The sequence below is a fragment of the Elephas maximus genome, chromosome 6 (genome assembly GCF_024166365.1).
Source record: "Elephas maximus indicus isolate mEleMax1 chromosome 6, mEleMax1 primary haplotype, whole genome shotgun sequence".
Taxonomy (NCBI): domain Eukaryota; kingdom Metazoa; phylum Chordata; class Mammalia; order Proboscidea; family Elephantidae; genus Elephas; species Elephas maximus.
In genome coordinates, this window is record NC_064824.1 from 102541559 (window position 1) to 102569280 (window position 27722).

At 39.4% G+C, this 27722-nt stretch overlaps 1 protein-coding gene across 3 annotated transcripts in view; it reads left to right on the top strand.

Moving 5' to 3' along the window:
• ICOS (inducible T cell costimulator) overlaps positions 1–25241 on the top strand; it is a 28436-nt gene extending 3195 nt beyond the window's left edge. For 2 of the 3 annotated variants that reach the window (XM_049887938.1, XM_049887936.1), the window contains exons 2-6: positions 12268–12600; positions 17260–17595; positions 18515–18621; positions 19910–19994; positions 23033–25241. In XM_049887938.1, coding sequence (XP_049743895.1) covers positions 12288–12600; positions 17260–17595; positions 18515–18621; positions 19910–19994; positions 23033–23073 — 882 coding nt within the window. In that variant the 5' untranslated portion in view covers positions 12268–12287 and the 3' untranslated portion in view covers positions 23074–25241. The remainder of the gene's footprint in view (positions 1–12267; positions 12601–17259; positions 17596–18514; positions 18622–19909; positions 19995–23032) is intronic. The other variant, XM_049887939.1, reaches the window with a different exon arrangement.
• The last annotated feature ends 2481 nt before the right edge of the window (positions 25242–27722 follow it).

Here is a 27722-nt window from a genome sequence, read left to right on the forward strand (position 1 = left end):
GGACTAAGATTTGTTAAAAGTATGAATTCTGGTGTCAGATCGTCTAGGTTCAAATCATGGCTTCAGCATATATTGACTGAAGACCTTGGGGAAGTTATTCCAGCCCCAGTTTCCTCATCTGTAAATAGGGTTGTTAACAAAAATCTGACTTTAAAGGCTGTTATGAGAATTAAATGTTATATTGTATGTAAAACACTTAACATAGTACCCAATGCATAATAAGCACTCACTACTTATAAGTTGTTGCTTTTGTTATTATTATTGTTATTATTTTATTTTTGGCAGCTACTGAAAGCTTAGATACTTAAGTAATTCTTAGACCTATTGGGTTTCATAGAATTGGCTGGGCATCATTCAGTTTGAGCCTTTGCCTTCATACTGAGAAATGAGTTTTTCTCCAATATAGGAGTAAATAGAATCCCTTGCTGTACTTTCTCATTCCTCTCTTAGGTCCATTATAGGGATATTTCCCAACCATGTTCAGCCTCCATATTCTTCTATTTATTTATTTAATACGATTGAACTTCTACTTTGTTCCAGGTCCTGGGATTATTTAGGTGACCATTGATACAGTCCTTATCCTTGTGGAGCTCATGGTTAAATACATAAAATAGACAAAATTAATTAGGATACAAGATAATCTGCATTATAAATGTATTGTTGTAGACAAAGTATTATTGAGAACATGGAAATAAGAGACTCTGTCTGAGGGTCTCAGGGGAGAGAGAGGAGGTGGCATTTGAAACGGTTCTTAAAGAACAAATGAAGGTTTCTAGGCAGATAAAAGAAAAAATAAAAAGTACCGGGATATTCTACTCTATGGGAACAGAAGTAACAATGTGAAAGGAATCACCAAAAGGTTTAGTCTGGTTTGAATATAGTCTGCAAGATTGTGAAAGGATTTTGTGTCATGCCAAGGAATTTGATTTTTATCTCATGAGCAACAGGAAGGTAATGAAGACTTTGAAGCTGGGGAGCAAAAAAAAAAAAATGCTTTTAGAAGTACAATTTTAGGAGTAACATGGAGATGGACAGGAGACCTGGTGGTGCAGGAGTTAAGAGCTTGGCTGCTAACCAAAAGGTCAACAGTTCAAATCTACCAGCTGCTGCTTGAAAATCCTATGGGGGTAATTCTATTGTGTCCTGTAGCATTGCTATGAGTCAGAATCAACTTGATGGCAACAGGTTTGGTTTTTTATGGAGATGCACTGGAAGGGGAGAGACTGATGTTGAGAAGATCAGTCAACCAAAAGAACTAGATGATGCCTGTCTACCCCCAGTGACTGTCCTAACAGGGATCACAACAGAGAGTTCTGGACAGAAGAGGAGAAAAATGTAGAACAAAATTCAAATTCACATAAAAAGACCAGACTGGAGGAACCCCCAAAACTATGGCCCTTGAACACTCTGCTAACCCAGAACTGAAACCATTCCTGAAGCCCACTTTTCAGACAAAGATTAGACAGGCCTATAAAACAAAAAATAACACATGTGAGAAATGTTCTAGGCTCAATCAAATGTATGAGACCAAATGGGCAGTTCTTGTCCAAAAACAGGATGAGAAGGCAGGAAGGGAAAGAACTGGATGAATAGACACAGGGAACCCGGGGTGGAAAGGGGAGCATGCTGTCACATTGTGGGGATTGCAACCAATGTCACAAAACAATATGTGTATAAATTTTTGAATGAGAAATTAACTTGAGCTGTAAACACTCATCGAAAGCGCAGTAAAAAGAAAAAAAAGAAAAGAAAAAGAATCTGTTTCCACAGATGAGAGAAGACATGACAAAGGTCAGGACTGGCAATGGGAACAGAGAAAAGGGATCGAATTCAAGAGACATTCATGAGCTACAGTCAGCTGGACTTGCTGACCAACTGGATGAGAAGAATCAGGAACAGAGAGAAATGAGAAAGACTCAGATTCCTAGAGATGGACCAGTGATCTCTTTAAGTAACGGGGCTTGGGTTTGACAAGTGAACGTTGAGATCAGTTTGGGAATGGTAAGCTTGATGTGTCAAGGAATATCCAGATTCAGATATTGAAAGCACATTGGAAATAGGAATCTGGAGCCAACGGAAGGGGCAAGCTGGAGATGAAGATGTGGGTTACTGGCGTAGAGAGATGGTAGTTGGAACCATGATGTAAATGAGTTCACCCAGCAAGCACCCTGTCCCTGTCTGTCTGCCCAGAGAGATTTGCACATCAGCCGAGGGATGGAAACAACCTGGGATTTCCTGGGTGCAGATAAAATTCTGCCTCCCTCCCCATTTGAGGAAGAGAGCTGGGTTCCCTCAGTCTCATGTGATTTCGCTAGGAGGACAATTTCAAAAAAATCTCAATGGAATAACTAACAAAGTACCTTGTTTGCAAATTAATTACTTTGTGACTATTGCTACAAAATTTTGTAACACTTCTAGAATTTTCCCATTTTCACAAAGAAAATCCGTTTTTACTGGAAGAAAATCCATCTTTCATTTTTCTTATCATAAACAATTAGAGAATAGAAGGTTGTTTTATTCCCCGCATAGAGTTCCCTGGAGAGTAAAAATAATTCACACATTCAGAGTGTGTGTGTGTGTTTTTGGCTTTCTTTCTGTAAATGTTAAGGATTTAGATTGGATTGGGTTTATTCTACCTATCCTTTCCTGGTCCCAATCACTTCTTAAGATTATAGATGCCTTGAATAGTAATGTAAATACAGGCAAGTATATAATCTACTAATCAGGACTCCAAAAGCTACAGCTTTTGAAAAGTGAAAAACAGTGGTAGAAAGACATTATTAAAAAAAAAAATGCTAGAATTTCTTTGTAAAAGATCAAATGTAACTAACACCAACTACACGCTTTGCAATTTTTAGAGCTTTGCCTATTGCGAGACATTCACGTTCTGTGTTAAGCTAAAGCTTGTCATTGTTTGATTACAGAAAATTTGTTTAATAAGCACCATCAATTATTGCAAACTCAGGAGATCTTATCTTTCAATCGCTCTGGGACCTTTGTAGAGGTTTGTGGTTAGAAGACTGAGTTAAGGAGAATAAAATTACATTTCTAATCCGTCTTGCACCCTCTGCAGTGTGGAGGTTTTCTTGATGTTTTCTCCAAAAAGATTTTCAACTGGGGTTAGTACAACTGGTTACAAACAGTCCCAGCAGGATGAGTCCCAGCAAGGCCATCTTATACCAGAGAAATGAAATAACATAGATACTGAAAGAGTCAGCCTGCATATGAATTCTTCTGAACCATAGTGCAATTGTCAGGCCAATGACCTTTTCTTCAAAGTTTTTCTTATCAGCCCTTAAACAGAAGCTGTAAATGCTCTTCTTCAGAAAAATTAAAAAACCTAAAGAAACCATCTAATATAAAAATTCTGGTTTTATCCTTCAGAACATTACCTCTATGGGTATCAACAGAAATGTTAAAATCATAGTCAGCAACATTTTAATAGTTTTGAGCATCTGAGAAGAATGTAGCCTATCAGATATGCCACTCAATGTGATTAAAGAGACACAGGACCCGTTGTCTGTTGTTGTCGGTTGTGGTGCAGTAGATTTCAACTCATAGTGACCCCATATGACAGAATAGAACTGCCCCATAGGGTCTGATCTTTCTCCTTTGGAGCTGGTGAGTGGGTTCCATGGCCAACCTTCCGGTTAGCAGCCGAGCACTTCACCGGTGACCCACCGGGGCTCCTACTTGTTCTCTAGGGTGATTAGAATCTAAAAATGCCAGTAAAAAGTAAACAAGTATGGGTTGAAAAATAAAAACTAATCCTTAATATTCAGATTTTAAGACTCATCACCAGCATTCAAAAAGAACATACTTATCCCCCGGTATCTACGGATGCTCAAACCCCTTACATAAAATGGTGTAGTATTTGCATCTGATCTATGCACATCCTCCCATATACTTTAAATCACCTCTAGGTAACTTATAATACCTAAGACAATGTGAATGCTATACAAATGGTCGTTAATGCTTACGCTTAAGGCTTACTGCGTTCTCAGTCTTTGTCCTGGAGAGAGACTGAGATCTGTGAAATGGTGGAAGGATACAGCTGGGTATGCCTACATGTCATTTCATTCTAGTAGAGCTTGACACATGACAATTTCAAGCTTTGCTTTTTGGAATTTTTTTTTCCAAATATTTGCAATCCTAGGTTGGCTGAATCCACCGTTGCAGAACCCATGGATACAGAGGCCAAGTGTATTCCTATTTGTGTTTTTAACAATGTATCAAGTGCTAAAAGATATAGCATGATGTCTATATCACAAACCACTAAAGTGCTATGGTCATGAAACATTTGGGTGTATTAGAACAATCATTGGTCCAAGGGCTCCTGTCCTGGTCAGGCCATGACCAAATTTAATGACTATGTACTTTTGGGGGATCCAAACGATCAACCAGGCTTAACCCTGTCCTCCCTGTTACAGACATGGAAGAGCCAGGAGACTTAATCAACCATCTAAGTAAGTCCTTGTAAAGCTGGTTGGTATTTTCAGGCAAAGCACTTTTTCTTTCAAACTCACAGATACTTCTCATTAGAATCTGACTTCCCACTATGGAAGGCGTCTTGTATGAATGTTTGAACATCTGCATGTATTTGTTTCTAGAACAAAAGCAACTTGCTGTAGCTAACCTGGGATCATGTCCCTCTTATAAGCTGGGCAAGAAGCTCACTTTTCTGGCTCTAGCTTAACTTGATAAATGTAAATGCAAAATGTGAAACGAAGAATTTAACTTGATTAATTGTAAAAGCCTTTTTGGTTCTTACACTTTATATTCTATACTTCATCTTTCCTGATTTATAACTTCACATCTTGAGATATAGGTTCATTTGTTTCTTCATGTGAACAAACATTCATTTGTGCATCCAGCCATCCAAAAAATACTGAGACTTGCTTCATGGCAATTATTATCATAGGCACTGGGGATAAACTGGTGAAGAAGACCAACAAGATCTGATTTTTTAAAGACTACATTGGAGTGGGATAGCTAGGCAATAAAAAAGTAAACAAACAAATAGGCCAGATAATTTTAGACGGTGACTAACACTTTTTCTTAGGATAATACGGTAGAAAATGACGTTGGGGCTGTCCTTTGGGTAGACGTCATTGAGGAAGTGTTATTACTCTTAAATGATGAGAAAGAAGCCACCATATGAGGATCAGAGAGAAGAATTTTCCAGGCATAGAAACAGCAAATTCAATGCCCTGGGAATACACTTCATGCTTGTGAGGGAAAGAAAGAAGGGTAGTGTGACTTCAGTGTAGTGAGTGACTGTAATGAGACAGTGTTGGCGAGGTGCATGGGTCACACAGGTCCTGGGAAGCCAGCGTAAGGAGTTAGATTTTATTTTGAGTGAGACGGGAAGGCCCTGGAGGTTTTAAAAAGCAGGGCAATGACACTACCTGATTATGTTTTAAGAAAATCATTTTCCCTGCTCTGTGGAAAATGGATTATAAATAGGTAAGAGTGAAAGCAGGAAGAGGAAACCCTTGTCCCACAGAGAGAAGACGGTGTCTTGGGAAGTGACAGTAACAATGGAGATTCTGTCGGACGTAAAAGGGAGGTACAGAAATTAGGCCTTTTTCCGCAAACAGATTTTGGCAGTCATCCTGTAAGACTCAGGCTGCAGTGACCACTGTCTAGCTTCATGCAGTTGCCTGCTTTTGTCTCACTTTCCTTGGTTGTGGCTAATGGCACTTTAGTCTTGGATTGGACCAAAGCTATGTCATGCACCCAAGAATTTCTGTGACCCTGGGCCTTCAGTTATCTGTACATGAAAGAATTTGAATTGCTATTTTGTGTTTAAGTTCACTAGATCAAACTGTCTATGATATTGAGCAGAGGTTGAATCATATAACAGAAAAGGTGTGAAGGTGATCTTATTTAAAAGATACTTGAAACATGGACAGATAATGTTTACGAGAATTTATGGGTATTGGAGATAGAGATGGTATGTTACAGAGAATGAACATCATATCAAAGGTAGTGTGATAGAAGATATTTAGGAAGAAGATTTTATATTTGGAAGTGGTGTGTGAAGAAAAGGTAAACAAGAGAGAAAGGAAGGGAGAGTAAGAAGAAAGATTGGTGAGGGCTATACATTTTTAATCACTGGTGTGGCAGGTAAACTGATCAAACAGATTTGACACTCAACCTATCAGAGCAAATACTTGCTCTAATAATTGACAGTATCAAAGCAGTACTCCTGGTTAAATTTTAGACTTGGAGATAGGAACATCCGGGGAGGGTAAGGAAGGCGATATTAGCTACTTCTAAAGTTATAAGAAACTAATATATTCAGATTTTCCTTAACTTGTTTATCCATTAAACACTTTAATCATAGTTATAAGGGGTGATCTCCTTTTGATGCTATTTTTCAAATGCCACTGAAGGCTACAGAGAATTTGTGACTGGGTATTTGAGCATATCTGTTCAACAGGTACCAAAGCATTATGAAATATCGACCAAATGCCGTACCTTGTTCCTTTAGCTGAAAGCATTCATACTGCAGGCTTAGAGTTGCCAAAAGGTTTTCTAGATGGAAATTTTAGACATTAGGTATGTGGAAACATGAATCAGGCCTCTCATTACTACACTTAATAATAAAAAGGTCACCTACATAGTTCTTAAGGAGCCCGGGTGGTGCAATGTTTAAAGCGTTTGGCTGCTAAGCGAACAGTCACTGATTTGAACCCACTCGGATGCTCTACAGAAGAAAAGGCCTGGTAATCTGCTCCTGTAGAGATTACAGCCTAGGAAACCGTATGGGGCAGTTCTACTCTGTCCTTTAGGGTCACCATGAGTTGGAATTGACTCAATAGCATACAACAACAACAGTACAGTTTTTAGGTTAAAAACTATAAAACAAAAAGTTAAGAGTGTCCAATGGAAATGACAGGCTGGACCCCCCAGATGCCAACGGTACACAACCTTGATGCTGTCGTTCAAGAGAAGCTGAAGCACTATCTTCCTAGCCCTAGAAACCACTTTAATGGACAAGCAAAATAGTCACATTCACTTCCATCTCTCCTGACTCCCTGGAATAAAGCCCATTAAGATAGAGGCACAAAGAGGGGATTATGAGAAAATGGCTTCCTCTCTGGAGGACTCGTCTGACAGCAAACTTTTAGCCCTCTTGGTTGTTTGTAGTCTCGTCTGAATGTGTTCTGACCCTGAATTCATAGAAAGTGGAAAGAACTTTAAGACCTTTTCATCTCACTTGCTTATTTTAAAGATGTGGAGGCTTAGGTACAGAAGAACACCCTAGTCGTAGAACCTCGCTGGTGGCAGAGAGAGAATTTGCCTCTGGTTTCCTAGGGAACCACGACATTGCACTTCCACCTCACTGCATCGCCTACCATTTCAGTTTGTCTGGCACTGGGTTGTAAGCCACAGCGTGGGCACAAAAGAAGAAAAAGTTGCTGACAAGACGATCTTCAGAAATAGAAGACGGTGCGTTTACACCTGTGTGAGCACACAGTGGCCGCAGACACTTATGCTCCAAGGCCGCTTTGTGGCTTACTTGCTGCCACTCTGGTCTCTGAGAAATTAGCTCTCAATATTTTTAAGGGAACTGAGAGTCAGCTTCCTGACTTTATCTTCTGCAGCAAAGATAGAAGAGACACATAAGCATAAACAGCAGTGCAATGTAATTTGCTCAGACAAACAAGTCCCTGAACAAGATGCACTTCATTTAAATTTAATGTGGATTGCACCTATTCTCACACTGTCAGTTCTTTTCCTCTTGCTTTTTGCTTGCATTATTCCCTCTATTTTTTAAAATGAAACAAGCATTATTTTCCTTCTGTATACTTTTATACCTTTTTATTGTAGAAGAAAACATCTTTATAGAAAAATGAATGAAACATAAATACACATTTAATAAATGATTATAAAATATATCACAACCCCCCACCACATTCATTACAGATCAAGAAATAAAGCAATGTATTATTACAACATTGTCTTCTATTTCCTTAAACATTGTAAGTTTAATTGTTTTAGTTTGGGGATCTGACAATTCAAATATATAAACTGGGTTTGTTTCTGTTGTTGCCTTGTTTTCTTGTGTGACTGAATATTTTTAAGGACGTGCCTGTCATTGTATTTAAATATGATTGTGGGAATGATTTGAGGCATAGGGTATAATCTTTTCTTCCAGAAATAGGTTGCATTTTTACTTTGAAAAACTTAGGGGTAGTAATAGTCCAAGATCACCTTACACAAAGTTCAAGAGTTTAGATTTCCTGGACTATCCAAGCTTTTTAAAGATGAGCTGTAGTCTGCATGAGGGCTGGTTTACTTCTGGTTTATCTGCATGCCAAGGATGTAAATCTTTGAAAACCGAGCTTATAGGCAAGAGGGTCTGTATCTTAGGCTGGGTTCTCTAGAGAAGTAAAACCAGTAAAGCGTATAAATATCTATATAGAGAGATTTATATCAAGGAAATGGCTGAAGTGGTTGTAGAGGCTGGAACATCCTAAGTCCCAAGTGGGTCAGGCTAGAGGCTTCCCCTGATTCATGTAGCCACAGGGGTTGGCGAACCCTGGATCTATAGGTCAGACAGCAGGGCGCTTGGTCACAGGCTGCAAAGATCAATGAATCCTAAGACTGGCAAGCAAGACAGCAGGTAAGCTGCAAGCTCAAGTACCAAGAACTGGAGATCAGATGAACAAGAGCCAGCTGCAGGATCCAGAGCGAGCAAAAGCCCATGAGCCTTGCCAGAGTGTCCACCTATATTGGATGTAAGCCACACCCCAAGGAACTCTCTCTTTCAACCGATTGGCTACTCACAGCAGTTTCCATCATGGAGGTGATCACATTAAATCAAATCTCATCATGGAAGTGATCAAAACATCATACGACTGCCAAACCACTGAGAATCATGGCCCAGCCAAGTTGACAAACTACTAGATTTTTCACTTTAAAAACTCCAAGAGTTGAGATATCAAAGCAAAAGTCTGAATATGGGAGGTAAGCTTTCAGCATAAAAGCAGCATCCAAGCTCTGCTCATCTATCTAGGTTCTGGCTCCCTCTTCAAATTTAACCTGATAATTTTGTTAAGCATTAGGTTATTGTCAGCGTGGGAATCAGTCTGAATAATCTGGACTGCCATAAACGCATATTGGAATACTTATCCTTATAGTTCAGGATCAAATGCCCAAACTGAAAATTTATCCCCTAGTAATATGAAGTACACAAATTACAGCCTAGAGTATTCAGAAGAATAAGTATTAGTTTATACATCTTAAATAAAATTAAGGCAACTAGTACAGAATTGTGGCAAATGAACCCTCCCTCTTGCATATTGCTTGTCCTTTTATAAATTGGTCAGTGCTTTCAGAAAGAAATATGGAAATACAGAGTGTTGTAATAATCTTTAAACATTTGAACAAATTTCATAATATTTACATAAAGGCTAAATGCTGAAGATGGTCTCAATATCCAACATTAGTGGAATGCTTTAACCAATTATAATAGATCAATATATGGCATATTAAATGGCCATTAAAAAGGATAATTATGATGACTATGTAAAAAGAATGCATGCTTATGATACAATATTAACTGACAGTACCTTGTTTACTACATAAAACAAGTATATCTCTTGAAGATAAAGAGCAAATAGATAAAAACGGAATTTCCATTTCACTGGAGGACAGGTTTTTTTTTTTTTCTTCTTAAAAATTCTTTACATTTGCTATGTAGTGGTCTCCAGAATAAAGACAGAGATTTCAAAACTGAGGTAAAAAGCTCTCATGCAAATAATTTTTCCCCGATTTCAAGATGGCAATTTTGTCATATTGAAAAAAAAAAAATGAGAAAAGGAAGACTAAGTAATTTGAACTGATTTAATAACTCAGGATCTGCATCCAGGCCAAAGTCATTTCGTTTCTTCCCTCTGTGATTCCCATGTAGCTCGTAAAAAGAGCCTTAGCTTCCTGTAAGCTTAAAAGTTACTAAAAAATAAAACAAAACAAACGAAATGAAAAAGTAAAAATCTGGAGCCTTACCTTTATTATCAAGCCTCAAACCAGTTCTTAGTGGGTGAGGTTAGGGAAGACACATTGCCATTATTTGAAAATGATTCTTTTGCTCTCCAGCAAAAACAAAACAAATGAAAAAACAAACCTGTTGCTGTCCAGTTGATTCTGACCCATAGCAATCCTATAGGACAGAATAGAACTGCAGCATAGGGTTTCCAAGGAGCAGCTGGTGGATTTGAACTGCTGACCTTTGGTTAGCAACCATGCTCTCAACCAGTGGGCCACCAGGGTGACATGCTTACCAGCAGGAGGGGGTAATATGTATATGTATATGTTTATATACAATCATTTGTTTCAGTTTAAGCTGTATGGTACCTTTAAAAGTTTTTTTTTTTTCTAAACTACATGCTTTTCTTAAATCTCCCCTTGTGTGACTAAGTGCTACTCATCTTCCAATCTGAATTTTAAAGTCACTTCCTTAAAGAGGCATTTCTCTGATTCTCCAATGGAAATTAGAACTCATTCCAACCCCACCACTTTTATTTGAGTAAAAAAAAAAAAAAAGTACTCAGTTATTTCCATTCCTAACATGACTTACAGAGAATTATTACATATTTATTTGTTTATTATTCATCTCAAATATATAAGCTCCGAAAGCACTACCTGGCCAACTGACTGGAAGAGATTCATATTAGTGCCTATTCCAAAGAAAGGTAACCCAACAAAAATGGGGAAATTATCAAACAATAACATTAATATCACACGCAATTAAAATTTTACTGAAGATCATTCAAAAGCAGGTGCAGCAGTACTCTGACATGGAACTGCCAGAAATTCAAGCCAGACTCAGATGAGCATGTGGAATGAGGGATAGCATTGCTGATGTCAGATGGATCCTGAATGAAAGCAGAGAATACCAGGAAGATGTTTACCTGTGTTGTATTGATTATGCAAAGGCATTCAACTGTGTCGATCATGACAAATTATGGATAACATTGAGAACAATGGGAATTTCAGAACATGCTCATGAGGAATGTGTACATAGATCAAGAGGCAGTCATTCAAACAGAACAAGAGGATGGTGTGTGGTTTAAAGTCAGGAAAGATGTGCATCAGGGTTGTATCTTTTCACCATACTTATTCAAACTATGCTGAGCGAATAATTCAAGAAGTTGGACTATATGAAGAAGAATGGAACATCAGGATTGGAGGAAGATTCGTTAACAACTGGCAATATACAGATGACACAACCTTGCTTGCTGAAAGTGAAGAGGACTTGAAGCACTTACTGATGAAGATCAAAGACCACAGCTTTCAGTATGGATTACACCTCAACATAAAGAAAACAAAAATCCTGACAACTGGACCAGTAAGCAACATCATGATAACCGAAGAAAAGATTGAAGTTCTGAAGGATTTCATTTTACTCGGACCCATAATCAACACCTATGGAAGCAGCAGTCAAGAAATCAAAGGACGGATTGCATTGGGCACATCTGCTTCAAAAGACCTCTTCAAAGTGTTAAAAAGCAAAGATGTCACTTTAAGGACTGGGTGCACCTGACCAAAGCCGTGATGTTTTTAATCACCGCACATGCATGCGAAAGGTAGACAATGAATAAGGAAGACTGAAGAAGAATTGACGCCTTCGAATTGTGGTGTTGGTGAAGAATATTGAATATACCATTTTGGATTGCCAAAAGAATGAACAAATCTGTTTTGGAAGAAGTACAGCCAGAATGTGTTATCAGGAGGGATCAGGCCCTGGAGAAGGACATCAGGCTTGGTAAAGTAGAGGATCAGCAAAAAAGAGGAAGACCCTCAACAAGATGGATTGACACAGTGGCTACGACAATGGGCTCAAGCATAACAACAATCATGAGGATGGCCCAGGACTGGGCAGTGTTTCATTCTGTTGTACATAGGGTCACCATGAGTAGAACCAACCTGACAGCACCTAACTTCAACAACAACAAAAGGGCAGAGATCACATCTGTTTGATTCATACTATGTATATATATTATTCAATAAATTTCAAATTATATATGCATATATAATAAGCAAGTTTCTTATTAGGTTTTTCTAGGACACCATCTTACCTTTTGTCATGTTCTTTCTTTTTGAAAGTGAAGTTTTTTCATTTTGATGTAATAGATGTGACTTTATAGAGAGAATTTACCTTTATGTTTGAATATAATTATTATGGCAATATATTCTGGGTTTTTAATTTTTATTCTTAAAAGGTCATTTTTGCTTTGTTTTCTTTTTGTCCAGGAGAAATAAATGATTCTAAGATGTTCGCATTTCACAATGGAGGTGTGCAAATTATATGCAAACACCCTGAGGCTATCCAGCAATTTAAAATGCAGTTGCTGAAAGGGAGGCAAATACTCTGTGAGCTCACCAAAACAAAGGAAAGTGGAAACTTGGTGTCCACCGTTAAGAATTTGGAGTTCTGTCAACCTCAGTTAACCAATAACAGCATCTCTTTTTTTCTATATAACCTGGACAGTTATCATGCCAGCTATTACTTCTGCCAACTAATAATTTTTGATCCTCCTCCTTATCGTGTAGAGACTTTTAGTGGAGAATACTTGCATGTTCATGGTAAGGCATTGCTTTTATCTTCCTGGTTTAAGAGTACATATGCGTTTTGATAATTTTCTCAAAAGGAGAGTAGTTATCTGCAGAGGATGGCAGGGCTTTGCTCCAAAATCCTGAGGGCCTGCACTGTGATTCACCAATAGGGACCTGCCAAAGACTTCAGATAGTACCTATATCTGCCACTGACACTTCAGGCACCATTGGATCATCTGAATCATATGGCCCAAGTGGCAGAGCCACTTGCACAGCAGCCTGCACATGTCTCAGAGCTTTCTCTTGGTCTGGGCCCCACTCAAAACTAACAGCTTTTTGAGTCGCTTGAAAACTAGGCCTGAGTAGCACACCCAATGAGGGATATGTTGCCTCCAAAATCCAAAGAGGTCCACTAGGTGTTGTGCCTTCTTTTTAGTTGTGGGAGGGGCCAGATACAATAAATTATCCTTCACTTTAGAAAGGCTATCTCGACATGCCCCACACTGCTGAACTCGTAGAAATTTCACTGAGGTGGAAGGTGATCCAATGTGAGGGTTCTGCCGGTTGTTGAGTATGTCTATTCCAATTATGCAGTCCGGAAATGGGGAAATCACTGCAGGATGGGTTTGGGGACCCACTGGACCTTCTGTGAGATGGACATGAGCTACGACTCCATTAATAACCTGACATCCATATGCCCCCACTCTGACTGGTGGGCCAGTGACATTTTGGGTCTCCTGGAATTAATGTCAGTTCAGAGGCAGTATCTAATCATTCCCTAAAAGTCTGATTATTTTCTTTTCCTCAGTCAACTGTCACTCTAGTAAAAAGCTGTAGATCCCTTTGGGGAAGGCTAGGAGAAAGATGGAGACCCTGGTGGTGTAGTGGTTAAGTGCTACAGCTGCTAACCAAAAGGTCGGCAGTTCAAATCCCCCAGGTGCTCCTTAAAAACTCTATGGGGCAGTTCTACTCTGTCCCATAGGGTCACTATGAGTCAGAATTGACTTGACGGCAACAGGTAACAGGAGGAGAAAGATTAACAGTATAAATTTTTGGCAGTGTAGTGATGTCCTTCTTCAAAGGGACACAGCCTACCAATCATTCTAGGCATTGTAGGCCTTTAAACTTGCTGAAGTCTGGGAATTGATTGAGGGGCCATGACTCTCTATTTTGGCAGTTCAAGTTAGACTGCTGTTCACTTGACCTAGGATTCTTCCATTTGCACAGATCAAGTAAACATTCAGTAGATTTCCTATCTGTTTCACTCCTAGGGACACCGTGACAAAGTAGTCAACACCATAAGCCCATACAAGTCAGACGACTCTGATTACAGTTTTAATTTTGTTGTCCATTACAGTAACCATGCCCATATTGTCTTTGTTGATTGAGTGTTGCCACTTAGCCCCTACTACCACAGGGTCCAATCAGCCCCACTGTAGTTAGGTGTTTTAATTCAGTTAGGGCGGTTCCCACTGTGAAATCTAACTTACATAAAATAGCAATCACAGCAGTCTTTAAAGATGCTGGGCCTCCCTTCACAAATTTGTTCTTCGCTGTTGTGGAAAAAGGTGTTTCCTCTGGGCACTCCACGTGTGGGTCTGTGGGTCTAAGCTGAAAAATCCACTCTCACATGCCAATTTCCCTGCATTTTTGGATACCTTCTTCTGCAGTATACCAAGGCAGGTCTGGTACTTCAGCTCGATTTAGTGTAGGCCACTGCATAATCCATGCCTCAGCAACCCAACCAAATAATTAGATCCTTTCCTAACTTCTTGAGCTGAAACACTGAATGAAAAATCTAGGCTTAGTAGACCAATATCAACAAACTCAGACTGACCCGTCTTTATGTTCCTTGGACTGTTATCCCACACCCTTAATAGCCATTCCCACACGTATTTCCCAGGTTTCTGTTTGTACATATTAGAATGGTCAAGCAGTTCTTTTGGAGTGTACCATACCTCCTCATGGTCACACTTTGTACTTCATCTTTTGGGGCTCACTAGGACGTAAGCCTAGTCCTAGGTCTGGAAGTCAAAATGGTTGGGGTGTGCTTTGGGAACAATTGGCATTATTTTGTAAGGTACCTGCTTTAGGTGATGTCTCATGCAATGACTCAGACAAAGACTCTTTAGACACAGCTAGGTTGATCTCATCAGGTGAGTGTGGAGGGCCTAATGGTTTTACTGAGGGAGGTGGCTTAGCAGACAAAGATTGAGCAATCTCTTCAGATGAAAGTGAGATGGCTGGTTTTGTTGGCTGGCGTGATTCAAAGGCATTTAGGGACTCAGTGTCCCCAGCTTCCTGATCACCTGCCCACCACATGCCCCCATCCCAAGTTTCAGGATCCCATTTCTTCCCAATCAATACCCTCGCTTTAACTTCAGACACCACTTGAGGTTGGGAATTGAGTTGGTATTGTATTTCAGCCACTCTTATGATAAGACCCTGGGTTTGGTTTTCAGCAATATCAGCTCTGTTACTACAAGAAATAAGGTTTTCTTTCAAGGCACAAGTGGAAACTTTGAGGTCATATATGTTGTACTTGAGCTTTGACTCTGAAGCCCTGAGCTCATCTCTTTCTTTCACCTCTTTGTCTAGTAAAAATAAGACCAACTAACGAGCTTCCTTATAATTCTTATTATAACAAAATTGTAGAATGGTATCTCACATGTGATCACCCAGAGCCTCGCCTTTCACCAATACATGATCTATTGACGGTGATATTTTGCATATTTCTATTGCCACCTTATGCCATGGTTTAGCACTGCCCTCTTTACTACTGGAAGCAGAGTCGTCAACATCTTTAAGACTAAGCAGACTGCCACACCACTGAGAATCATGGCTCAGCCAAGTCAACACACAACTTTAACAATCACAATCTCTTATTAGATTCCTCGCTTTAAAGACTCTGAGAGTTGAGATATCAAAGCAAAAGTTTGAATTTGGGAGATCAGCTCTCAGCGTAAAAGCAGCATCCAAGCTCTGCTCATCTATCTAGGTTCTGGCTTCCTCCTCAAATTTAACCTGATAATTTGACATTTTGTTCAGCATTTGGTTGTTATCGGTATGGGAATTAGTTTGAATAATTTGAACTGCCAGAACTGAACATTAGAACACTTGTCCTTATAGTTCAGGATTAAATCCCCAAACTGAAAATTTATCCCCTCTAGGCTTTTTTTTTTTTTTTTTTTTTAGGCCTAGAGTATTCAGAAGAATAAACATTAGTTATGAATCATAAATAAAATTAAGGCAACTAATACAAACAGAATTGTGGCAAATGGACCCTCTTGCATATTGCTTGTCCTTTTATAAATTGGTTAGTGCTTTCAGAAAGAAATATGGAAATACAGAGTGTTATAGTAATCTTTAAACATTTGACCAGTTTTCATAGTGTTTACATAAAGGCTAACTGTTGAAAATGGCCTCAATATCCAACATTAATGGAATGGTTTAACAAATTATGATGGATCGACATATGGTACATTATATGGTCATTAAAAAGAAAAATTATGATGACTATGTAAAAAGAATCATGCTTATGATATAACACTAAATGACAATAGCCTGTTTACTACATAAAACAAGTATATCTCTTAAAGACATAGACCAAAAGTATAAAAAAGAATTTGTATTTCATTGGAGGACTGGAAATTTTTTTCCGTAAAAACTCTTTACACTTGCTATGTAGTAGTCTCAAGAGTAAAATCAGAGATTTCAAATCTTGGGTAAAAAACTGTCATGCAAATAATTTCCCCCCAATTTCAGGATAGAAATTTTGTATATTAAGGAAAAAAGGAAGACAAAGGGTTTCCAAGGAGCAGCTGGTGGATTTGAACTGCTGACCTTTTGGTTAGCAAACATGTTCTTAACCAGTGGGCCACCAGGGCTCCATGCTCTCCGTCAGGAGAGGGTAATATAAATATATGTTTATATACAATCATTCGTTTTTAGTTTAAGCTGTACGGTACCTTTAGAAGTTTTTTTTTTTTTCCTAAACTACATGCTTTTCTTAAATCTCCCCTTGTGTGACTAAGTGCTACTCATCCTTCAGTCTGAATTTAAAAGTCACTTCCTCGAAGAGGCATTTCTCTGATTCTCCAAAGGAAATTAGAACTCATTCCAACCCTGCTACATTTATTTGAGTAGTACTCTGTTCTTTCCGTAGAGAATTACTACGTGTTTTTTTTTTTTTTTTAATATCCATCTCAAATATAAAAGCTCCTAAAAGGCAGGGGCCACATCTGTCTGATTCATAGTATGTTAATACAGTATTTAATAAATTACATATTTTATATGCATTTGGAGCCCTGGTGGCACAGTGCTTAAGAGCTCAGGCTGCTAACCAAAAGTGTGGCAGTTCGAATCCACAGGCCACTTCTTGGAAACCTTATGGGGCAATTCTACTCTTTCCTATAGGGTCACTATGGGTCAGAATCAACTTGAAGGCAATGAGGTTTTTTTTTTTTTTTTTTTATTATATGCGTATATGATAAGCAAGTTGCTGGTTAGGTTTCTAGGGCGCAGTCTTACCTTTTGCCATGTTCTTTATTTTTGAAAGTTAAGTTCTTTCATTTTGGTGCAATAGAGGTAACTTTACAGAAAGAAATTACTTTTGGATTCAAATATAATTATTACAGCAATGTATTCTTAAAATGTCATTTTTGCTTTGTTTTCTTTCTTTTTGTCCAGGAGAAATAAATGATTCTGCTAAGCCTGAGATGTTCGCATTTCACAACGGAGGAGTGCAAATTATATGTAAACACCCTGAGACTATCCAGCAATTTAAAATGCGGTTGCTGAAAGGGGGGCAATTACTCTGCGAGCTCACCAAAACGAAGGAAAGTGGAAACACGGTGTCCACCGTTAAGAATCTGGAGTTCTGTCAGTTATCCAATAACAGCGTCTCGTTTTTTCTCTATAACTTGAACAGCTCCCATGCCAGCTACTACTTTTGCCAACTAGTAATTTTTGATCCTCCTCCTTATCGTGTAGAGACTCTCAGTGCAGAATATTTGCATGTTTATGGTAAGGCATTGCTTTTATCTTCCTAGTTTAAGAATACACACACATTTTGACAATTTTTATCACTAATGAAAATAATTAAACAAATAAGCATCTTTTATGTTGGGGGTCTGAGCTGCGGTGGCGCCCTGGTTCAAGTGCTTGGCTGCCAACCCAAAGGTCGATGGTTCAATCCCACTAGCTGCTCCGCGGGAGGAAGATGTGGCAGTCTGCTTCAGTAAAGGTTCACAGTCTTGGAAACCCAAGTGAGACTTCTACTCTGTCCTATAGGGTGGCTACAAGTTGGAATTGACTCGATGGTGGTGGGTTTTATGTCGGAGTTCATTTGGGTGCAGTTAAAGGCAATCATTTATGATACAACTATGCAAGGGACAATTTATTACTAATAATTATTGTTAGTAACTAATATCCAGTTTAATCATAGAGACTGCTGAGTTAGAAATAACTCGTGCTGTTTTTAAAACACATATCCCCATAAAAATCAGAAAAAGAAATTAAGACAAATACACAAACCCATGGCTTAATGGCTTTTTCCTCTGTTCACCTAAGGTTTATAATTTTGGATTTGTGCTGGGGTTGTGTAATGGAGTGAGATGATTGAAACATAATAATATTTTTCCTACTTACTGGTTTGCAAAAATGGAGACAGAAAATTGCTTTCTATTAACCCCATTTCTAAATACACACGTACACAGAAGTGTATAGAGTGGAAACATAGAGTCTTTTAGGTTTTAGTTTCTGGCAGCTTGCTGTAATACTAAGATGATGATGCTAGTTACCATTTATTGAAGAACATTACTGTAATGAAGAAAATCTCCATTTGATTAAATAACTTCTAAACTTGGTAAGAGATTTGTGATTCAGCACTGAAAAAGGAAATGTGATTCTCAGATTTTTTTTCTTACCTTTTTTTCCAACCCAGAATCACAGCTTTGCTGCCAACTGAAGCTCTGGTTGCCCATCATATGTGCAGCTTCTGTTGTACTCTACATTTTTGGATGTATATTTATTTGTTGGCTTACAAAAAAGGTAAGCAAATTCTATTTTTTCTTGCTTCTTCTTTCTGAAGAATATCAATGATTGCTTCCTCATTAAAAGTACACATTGCCCATGCCAAAGTCATGGGATCACCAGGTAGCCAATTCCTTTTCCCTAAGATTTTTTTTTTTAAGATACACCTAGTAAATAATACTTTGGAATGGAAGCTTAATTATTTATTTTATAGATCATTTCACTGCCAAAAGGACTGCATGGCCAACAGTAAGATATGTTATTATTGTTATTTTTAAACGATAAAGAGGGAGGTCAAAGCATAAAAAGAGATGGCTATAATTTTTAAAAGTTATTATAGGTGGGCTGTAAATTTGAATCTAAGCTTCCTAAGAGTCAAGGCAAAGATGAAACAATTAGCTGTAAGTTTCACTCAACTGGTAAGATAAAAACAATCAGTGAAAAAGTTGTACAAGCTGCCATGAGCAGCTGAGAAAGAAATTGCCCTTTTTTTTCACATGATAAATGCTTATACCCCTTGCTTTTAAAGAAAACCACAGAAAACCTACTCAGAAAGATAAAACAGCAATACAACAACAACAATAACCTCTCTGTCCTGGAGAATATTCTTTTTAATCTCTTATATTAAACCAAAAACCCACGGCTGTGGAGTTGATTCTGACTCTTAGTGACTCTGTAAGACAGAATAAAAGTGTCCTGGTTGGTTTCCGAGGCTGTACACCTTTACAAAGCAGACTGCCATGTCTTTCTCCTGACGAGTGGCTGGTGGATTTGAACCACTGACCTTTTGGTTAGCAGCCAAGTGCTTTAACCACTGCACCACCAGGGCTCCTTTCTTTCACATTCTAGGTTCTCAATCAAATAATTTGTCAATCTGCCATGTTATGCAAGTGTGTTAATATTCAAGTATATCCACAGTGTGCTCATTGGCCAGACAGTATGTCTGTCTGTGCCAAACTCGAATCTGAAAAGACAGGTAAAGAAAAAAGAGAGTAAGATAGGGTCCATGACTCATGTCTATTGGGGAAGGAACATAAAGGTAAAAATGAGGAGGAAGTTCAGCAGAAAGCTCTTGTTATTTAAAGCTCTTTCCAGAAATGTTCTATTTAGCCTAAAGTCAGGAGCCTAAGTCACGTTTTAATGCTTTTGTCACATACCACTTCCAAGAAAGAATAGAAAACAGAAAAAACCAGGGATGGAGATGAGACACACACCACTTCCAAGAAAGAATAGAAAACAGAAAAAACCAGGGATGGAGATGAGACAGACAGATGACAAACCACATTTCTGGCGTTTTTTCTTTCAGAAGTATCAGTCCATTGTGCATGAACCTAACAGTGAATACATGTCCATGGCGGCAGTGAACACAGCTAAAATACCTGGACCCAGAGGTATGGCTCCCCTTGGGGGTTTGGTCAGCAGTGTGGATGTGTGTGGGGGATGGTGGTCTCCATGTTATGCCTGAAATTTTAATTTTTTTTAAATTTTATTTTAAAGGAAGTGAAAATATCTCTTAGGCCTAATTTTATTTTTTTTCCTGCAAAAATCTGGATATTCACTTTAACTGAATTTATGCTTCCTGTAGTACAAACAAAAAATATGATTATAAACCACTATTGTATCAAGGCAATTTCTCCCTTGCTGTTTCAAAAATTGTGATGATTCTAAGTCTTACACATTGAAAGGTACATTACGGTAGACAATGAACATTTATTGAGCATCATTTAAGTGAAAACTGTTGTGGTGGGATGCATGTATGTATGGAGATTTTGGCTGAAACTTGGAAGAGAGATCTGGGCTGGAATGAAGAGGAAATTGGTAAAGGTATTTAATTATTTTGATGTACTAGTTTCCTAGGGATGCCATATCAAGATACCACAAGTGGGTGTCTTATAAGAATAGAAATCTATTTCTTTACAGTGTGGGGGCTGGGAGTCCAAGATTAGAGTATCAGTAGGGCCATGCCCTCTTTGAAGGCTCTAGAGGAAGAACCTTTTGTGTTTCTCCAGCTTCTGGTAGCCCCTGGTGTTGTTGGTTTGTAGGTACTTTTTCACATGGCATTCTTCCCTCTGTGTATCTCTCTGTCTGCTCTTTTCTAAGGACAGTACATATATTGAATCAGGATCCACCCCACTGGGGTATGACCTGATGTAAAACTAACTGATAACATCTTCAAAGACCGTATTTCCAAATAAGGTCACATTCACAGGTATAGGAGTTAGGACTTCAACATATCTTTTTGGGGGATACAATTCAATCCATAACATTTGATGCAAAGAGAATGCAAATTTAGAGAGCTTAAATAACCTCAGTAGCATTTCAATAAGGTAGAAATTTGAACTTTTCTGTTGAGAGAACTTTTCTATTGCGTGCTATCAGGTTGGGGAACATCTAAAAAGTCTGAAACATCCCTAGTGGAAAAAAATCTGTAAGTCTTATGGCTTTGGGATTGGAGTGATGTGAGAGAAGTCATGAGGCAGTTGTTATTGCTATTTGCCATCTAGTTGATTCCAAGTCATGGTGACCCCGCGTGTGCAGAGTAGAACTGCTCTATAGGGTTTTCAAGGCTGTGACTTTTCAAAAGCAGATCACCAGGCCTGTCTTCTGAGGTGCCTCTGGGTGGGTTTGAACCACCAAACTTTCTGCTAGTGGTTGAGTCACCCAGAGAACCTAATGAAGCAAAGTTCGCTTTATTTTTGTCATCAGTTAGTGGTTAAGGACTGTGTAAGAGGGAAACACATAGCTTCCATTACCACGGAATCACAGAATGAGAGGGAACTTACACGTTCCTTTAGTCCATCCATCATTGTTTAGATGGGAAAAATCAATGCTCAGAGTGTCAAGAGAGTCTCTCGGTTGCCCAGATGTAATGCTAAAGCTGTGACACAGGCCCAGAGCTTGTTTTTCATGACTTTCTTTGCTGTTGAAAAAATATATTTTGTCTCAACTTCTGTGCTCATAGTAAGGTATTCTGCCTTCGTTTGGATGTAAGAACCTGAGATAGGAACTTGGGTGCAAGTGGCTTAATACTTGGGAGGTGGTCCTAGGAAGAAAGAGTGAGGGAGGAGAGAAAGTGAGACAGGGAAGGAGGAGAGGCAAATGAAGGTCTCAGACCTAGGACATGAGGGACTTGGTTTCATTGGGACCTCAGAGATGTGTACAGACTTAATAAATGGGAGGCTTAAGAGCCTCCCGGAATTGTTATTCTGAAGTGTGGGAAGTGTAGCATTTAGCCACTGGCTGTGTGCCTCACTGGTTTGGGGTTACAGTTAGGAGCAATAACTCTCCTCATCCTTGTGCTATGCCCTGGGTATGGGATGAGCAGGCTCTGAAGTCATCTGAGAAATCCCTGAGGCAGAAAAGCAGAGAATTGCCCCACTGGGCTCTGGTGGTAGAACGGCCAGCTTGTGCAGAACTGGTGGAATCTACCTCACCTGTGGAGCCCAGCATGTATCCTACAATTAGTTTTAAACAAATAATAATCTGAATGATCACAGTGTAAGTTTCTTAAAGGTAGAAAGGGTCTCTCTTCTGTGTTTTGAAAGCATTGCACCCGATTCCAAGCAGGGCATAAATCAGCAATTCTGTAAAATATGCTTCTTGAAATTTCTGTATGCTAGGTCCCCAAACTGATGACGCCACAGATTTAGCACACAGCAGGTGCTCAATGGTTCCATCAAGTCAGTCCCAACTTACAGTGACATTTTGCACAACAGAACGAAACACTGCTCAGTCCTGTGCCATCTCACAACTGTTGCTATGCTTGAGCCCATTGTTGCAGCCACTGTGTCAATCCACCTCGTTGAGGGTCTTCCTCTTTTTCAATGACCCTCTACTTTCCCAAGCATGATGTCCTTCTCCAGGGACTGATCCCTTCTGATAACATGTCCAAAGTACGTGAGACATAGTGTCGCTGTCTTTGCTTCTAAGGAGCACTCTTGTTGTACTTCTTCCAAGACAGATTTGTTCGTTCCTTTGGCTGAATAGGTAGGTGCTCGATAGGTGTTTATTAAGTAAATAAATGAATATTCCATCTAAGTCAAATTTTAACTGTATCATTATTATGTGAATAACACCATGTTGAGCCTGTGTGTTGGGAAAGAGGAGAGAAGACCCAAGACAGTCTTGGAGAGGTGATGTGTTTGGACTAAGTTGGGATAGCATGATAGAGTCAGAATTACACAATTAATCACAAAAAGAAGAGTTTCAATAATGTCTGTTACAGAAGTCAATAGCAGGCTGGGTAAGACTTCATAGAAAATGTGGAAATGGTGCTGGTTTTTGAAGCATAAATAAGGGTTTCAATGGTGCGTGTGTGTGCGTGTGTGTGTGTGTGTGTATTTATACAAGGCAGCGAAAAGGGAAACCTTTTGAAGAGAATTGGCATATGGAGAGCTTTTTAAGAGTTTATTCTAAAATTCTGTTACAGATGTGCCCTTTAACCTGGAACTCTCTGGCCCCCAGGCCTGAACCACACTGGCCAGCTCCCCACAACTTGAAGTACAAGATTATCTCCTTTCCTGGACCAGAGAGTCTGACCTGACTTGACTACATGCATCGCCTGCTGGTGTTTTGTTCAGTCTGAACCAGTGACTCTATCAGTCAACAGGGATTTATTTCAGTAGACTGCCTCCATACTGCTGAGTTCTCGCAAAACAAACACCTTCTTGAAAAGAGCTGTATAGAAAGCCCAGCTCCTGTGTGCTCAGCAAATAGACCTCGTTGGGGAGGAATCCCTGTCTTCATATCTGCTCCTAGGAAAGCAGCAGCCAGTAAAACAAACACATCTACAAAATTCTTTAAAAGATGTTAAGGGTACTGAATCTGCAGAGCAAATGGGCAGCCCTGGCCAGCATCTGTCCACATGTCACTAACACATTACCTCTTCTTTCCGTAGAGATGAGCATTCCTTTTTTAATCAGACGGTAGAGGGAGGTACTTCAAAACTGTTGCTATTTTATTGCTGTTTCATTATGTTTTATACTGTCCTAATACAATAGTTCACAGTACTCTCTTGTTCAACTTCGGATATTTCCAAACCTCAGTCGACCACCCCACCAGCAGTTTAAATACCTTCTCTTGCCCTCAAATTTATCTGCTAAAATACTTGTACATGAGTACTTGACTAACAGAAAAAACAAAAACCTATTGTCATTGAGTTGATTCTGACTCATGGAGATTCCATATATTATGGAGTAGAACTGTGCTCCATAGGGTTTTCTCGGCCATAATCTTTAAGAAGGCAGAATTCCAGGCCTTTCTTCCACAGCACCACTGGGTGGGTTCGAACCACCAACCTTTAGGTTAGTAGTTGAACACGAACTGTTTGTGCCACCCAAGGACCTGACTACTTGATAGCCACTCTGAATAAGGGAGCTACTTCTACATTTTTTTCCCTCTGCTGCTCAGTCAAATACCGTAATGGACATAATTTGCCTATGTTCTCTCTATAAGAGTACATTTGCCCCAGAATACGTCTTATTTTCCCAAATTCAGTTAAAATGGGTTACTTTGGTAACATTAGTGGCAGGGAACATTGCCCAAAATCAAACACAACTTTATATTGTTATCCCATTTTCTATCATTACCTATGTGTTTATGGTGCTATTAATTACCAGCTAGGCTATTTTTACAGATCAGATTAAAACTGTAAACAGACAAACAAAACCATCTTTAGCTGTCAAACGTTGTCCTGCGGTACAGCCACTTACCCGTTTAGCACAAAAGCTGTAGCTACTAGAGGTTGCTGCCAAACCGCAGCCATGCTACCTCTGGGCTTGACAGGTCAAAATGGAGAAATTCCATCCTCCTGAGCCTGGAGCAGCTCTCTGGACCTGGGAGGAATTCCAAGGGCTGAGAGACTCCCCAGAACCAGGGGCAATTGGATGCTCTTGGCCCCAGAGGTTAAAATCACCTTGGGAACCACAGTGACTTGACCTGCACCCATGACTCTATGATCTGCGGAGAAGGACAGATTTGCCAGGGGAACAGGAAGCTTCCACGCGCCTAGAAATCATTCAGCACAGAAACTGGCCCTGGGCCTTCAAAATAGGCTCCCTTTGAATATGATTTGGCTGGAAAGAGTCTTAAATACGTGTAACGTGATTATTCTCAGTTGGACTATTTTCTTCACTTCCTGTCTGCAGGCCCGAGTTTTCGGAAGTAACTAATGTGTATGCAACATTTTAAACTTTAGGTAAAATGGGGTTATTTAGTAGTTTTAAATTTGTAGTTGCCTGCCTGTAGTTTACGTTAAAAGTGAGCTCCTATGTACCATTATGCATACCTATATTATTTTAAGTATGTGTAATGTGGATGTGTACAGTACAGTACTGAATTTGTCATTTGAATCAAGTGTGGTGTACTCTGTTTTCAGATGACTTGGACAACTTGTCTGGCTTTGCAGAGATGTATACTGGGTAGATCGCAGCTTTCTGTGTCGGGGGAGGACTGCCTTCGTGTGGTGTATCTGGCCTGGTTACCCAAGCTCTGTCCCTGCAGCTCCCTTATCCCCAAACTGGACATTTCAATCATTAAAGAACAAAATTTCTGTGAAATGAAAACTTTTTGTATGGGAGCCACTTATCAAATTGATTTTTAGCAGTAATAGTAAGCTAAAGAATAAACATTTGATATTCAGCATCTGAAAATATCTCACGGTGTTTTCTTTGGGGGAGGGAAATGATCATTTTAGCCAGCAGTTTCAAATTTGACCTTGAATTTTTTAAAGTAGTTACATTGCTTGGAACAGCTGGTTTTCTACTTTTCCTTTCCTTTCCCTTCTTCTCCCCTCCCCTCTTTCTTTCCTTCATTTTAAAAAATGTTCAAACAAGCACAGTCTTATTAAAAAAGTTGAAGATACAGCAAAAGGACTGATCTTTTCTTGAGTAAGTTTCTGACCTAATGCCCTGTCACCTCCGAATACCTCAGTATGTATTTCTTACAAACGAGAACACTCTTCTCCATAACTACAATTACAACCATCAATATCAGAAAATCAACAATGATACATTGTTACCATCTGATCTTCGGACCTGGCTCAAGTTGTTACAGCAAAAGATTGCATTCAGAATCTTCCTTGGGATTTAGTTGTCATGTCTCTAGTGTCCTTCAGTCTGGACAGCTCCTCAGTCTAGACTTTCATAACCTTGGCACTTTTGAAGATTATAAGCCAGTTATTTTATACAATGTCCTTCAATCTGGGTGTTATGGTGCTTCTTCATGATTAAAATCAGGTTATCTATTTTTGACAAAAATATACAGAACTGATGCCGTGTTCTTTTCATTGCATCTTACTAGGACACATTCTGGGAAGCATTGTTCTTTTTGTGCTGTGTTTGATTTCTAGCAAATAACATTGGCTACAGCATTATCCCTTCAGTCTTAAAAGAAAGTCACTAAGAGACTAAGGACTTTGCTGGGGGGTTCCCCTATAACCTTTCCTTTCACTCTCAACTGGGGTTTCCTATACTTAGGATGTCCCACCTCCTTCTCTAAATCTCTTTTTGAAACTCTCCATCACTTCCTTGAGAAAACTCTAGTTATTATCTCATTTAGACTCTTGGTCTTGTCCAGTGGATCATGTTCCAAGTCGGAGTCCTGCAGTCATGAGTAGAGTTTTGGGTTGAACCTCATACTCAGCTGTGTAGGTGCTGGGGTAGAGGAAGGGCTGGGGGTCTGCGCTTCAGTCCTGTGGGTAATGATGAACTCAAGTCCTTCAATTCCACTTTCCTTTTCATTACTTCCACTGAAAGAAGCTGTGGACCTATTGGCTTCCTTGCTACTTGGTCTATTAAAGTGAGCACATCCCTGAACAATAAACTGTACTTGGGAGTCAGTACAGCCTGAACCCATGTTAAGAAAAAACTATTGTCTCACTTAGCCAGGAACCTGCCTCGCCCTTGGTGCCACTGGGTCCCTATCACTGTGAAATAAATTATTTTCTTGCTTAATCTGGCAGGGCCTGCCAGAATTCTAAAAGAATTTGGCACTAGCTTTTAATGGCTGTTCTCTATTAATGTGGGACATGGGCTAAACTTAATTAAATTATTTTGGGTCACAGTTTTCCTTTAATGGAAATCACGGTGGGGATTGTCTATTTTCCTCCATTCCTTGATCTATATTAAATGCTATGGTGTCTGAATTTATTTCCTAGCAACAGCCCCCCACCCCCCCCCAAAAAAAAAGGCTGTTTCTGGGAAGCACTCTTCTTTTAACATAAAAAAAAAAAAACCCACGTGAATGAACATTAGAAATATGGGAACCATTGACTACCTTCGGTCGGAACTTGGATCTAGCCTAACATTCCCCGAACAGTGTTTTAAGAGTGCATCCTATCGGTATATGAGGAGCAAAGGAGTGATTTAAAATAATCAAATGCCTCCCTACCCTTTCCTTCCCTGTGCTTGAATTGTGGCTTTAAAGCAAAACGTTTCAGAAACCTGACAGTCCAGATTTTCAAAGTCTCTAGAATAATCAGTTATATCTGAAATATCAAATTTGATTACAAGGAGAAGTACTTATGAGGTTCAGGAGGATAGAGGCTCCTCGCCCACAGGATATTAATGCTGGAGAGAATCCCAACAACCTCCAGTCTAACGTCATAGCTGGTCCAAAGAAATGAAATGATTTACCTGTGGTTTTTTTTTTTTTTTTTACATACCCAGTAAGTATCAGAAGCAGACCGGAAACAATACGTCTTATTTCTGACCTCATTGCTTACCTCTTTCTCCACTTGCTTTATCTTACCCAATCTAACTTCATATATCCTATATCCTTTCCCTAAATAACAGGATTCATTCTCTCTTACCTTTCATCCTCTTCCATCCACAGGAGGAGACCATGAAGAGGATAAGGAAGGTGGAAGAAAGGTTCTGGGTGGGCAGTGGGTACAGGAAGGCTAACCTTTAGCTAAGCTGTGGGAGAAGAAGCTTCTCTCTCTTCAACAAGACTTGTCCCCTACCTCAAGCCCCACCCATCCTCCAGAGCCAGTGTTCTCCCAACACTCTACTCTGCCTCTGATCCAATGGTGATGGTGCTAAACCCCCTCCTTATCCAGGTTCTAACCACACATGAGAAGCTCTCTAGCCAACAACAATTTTTTGGATGAAAGGGTCAGT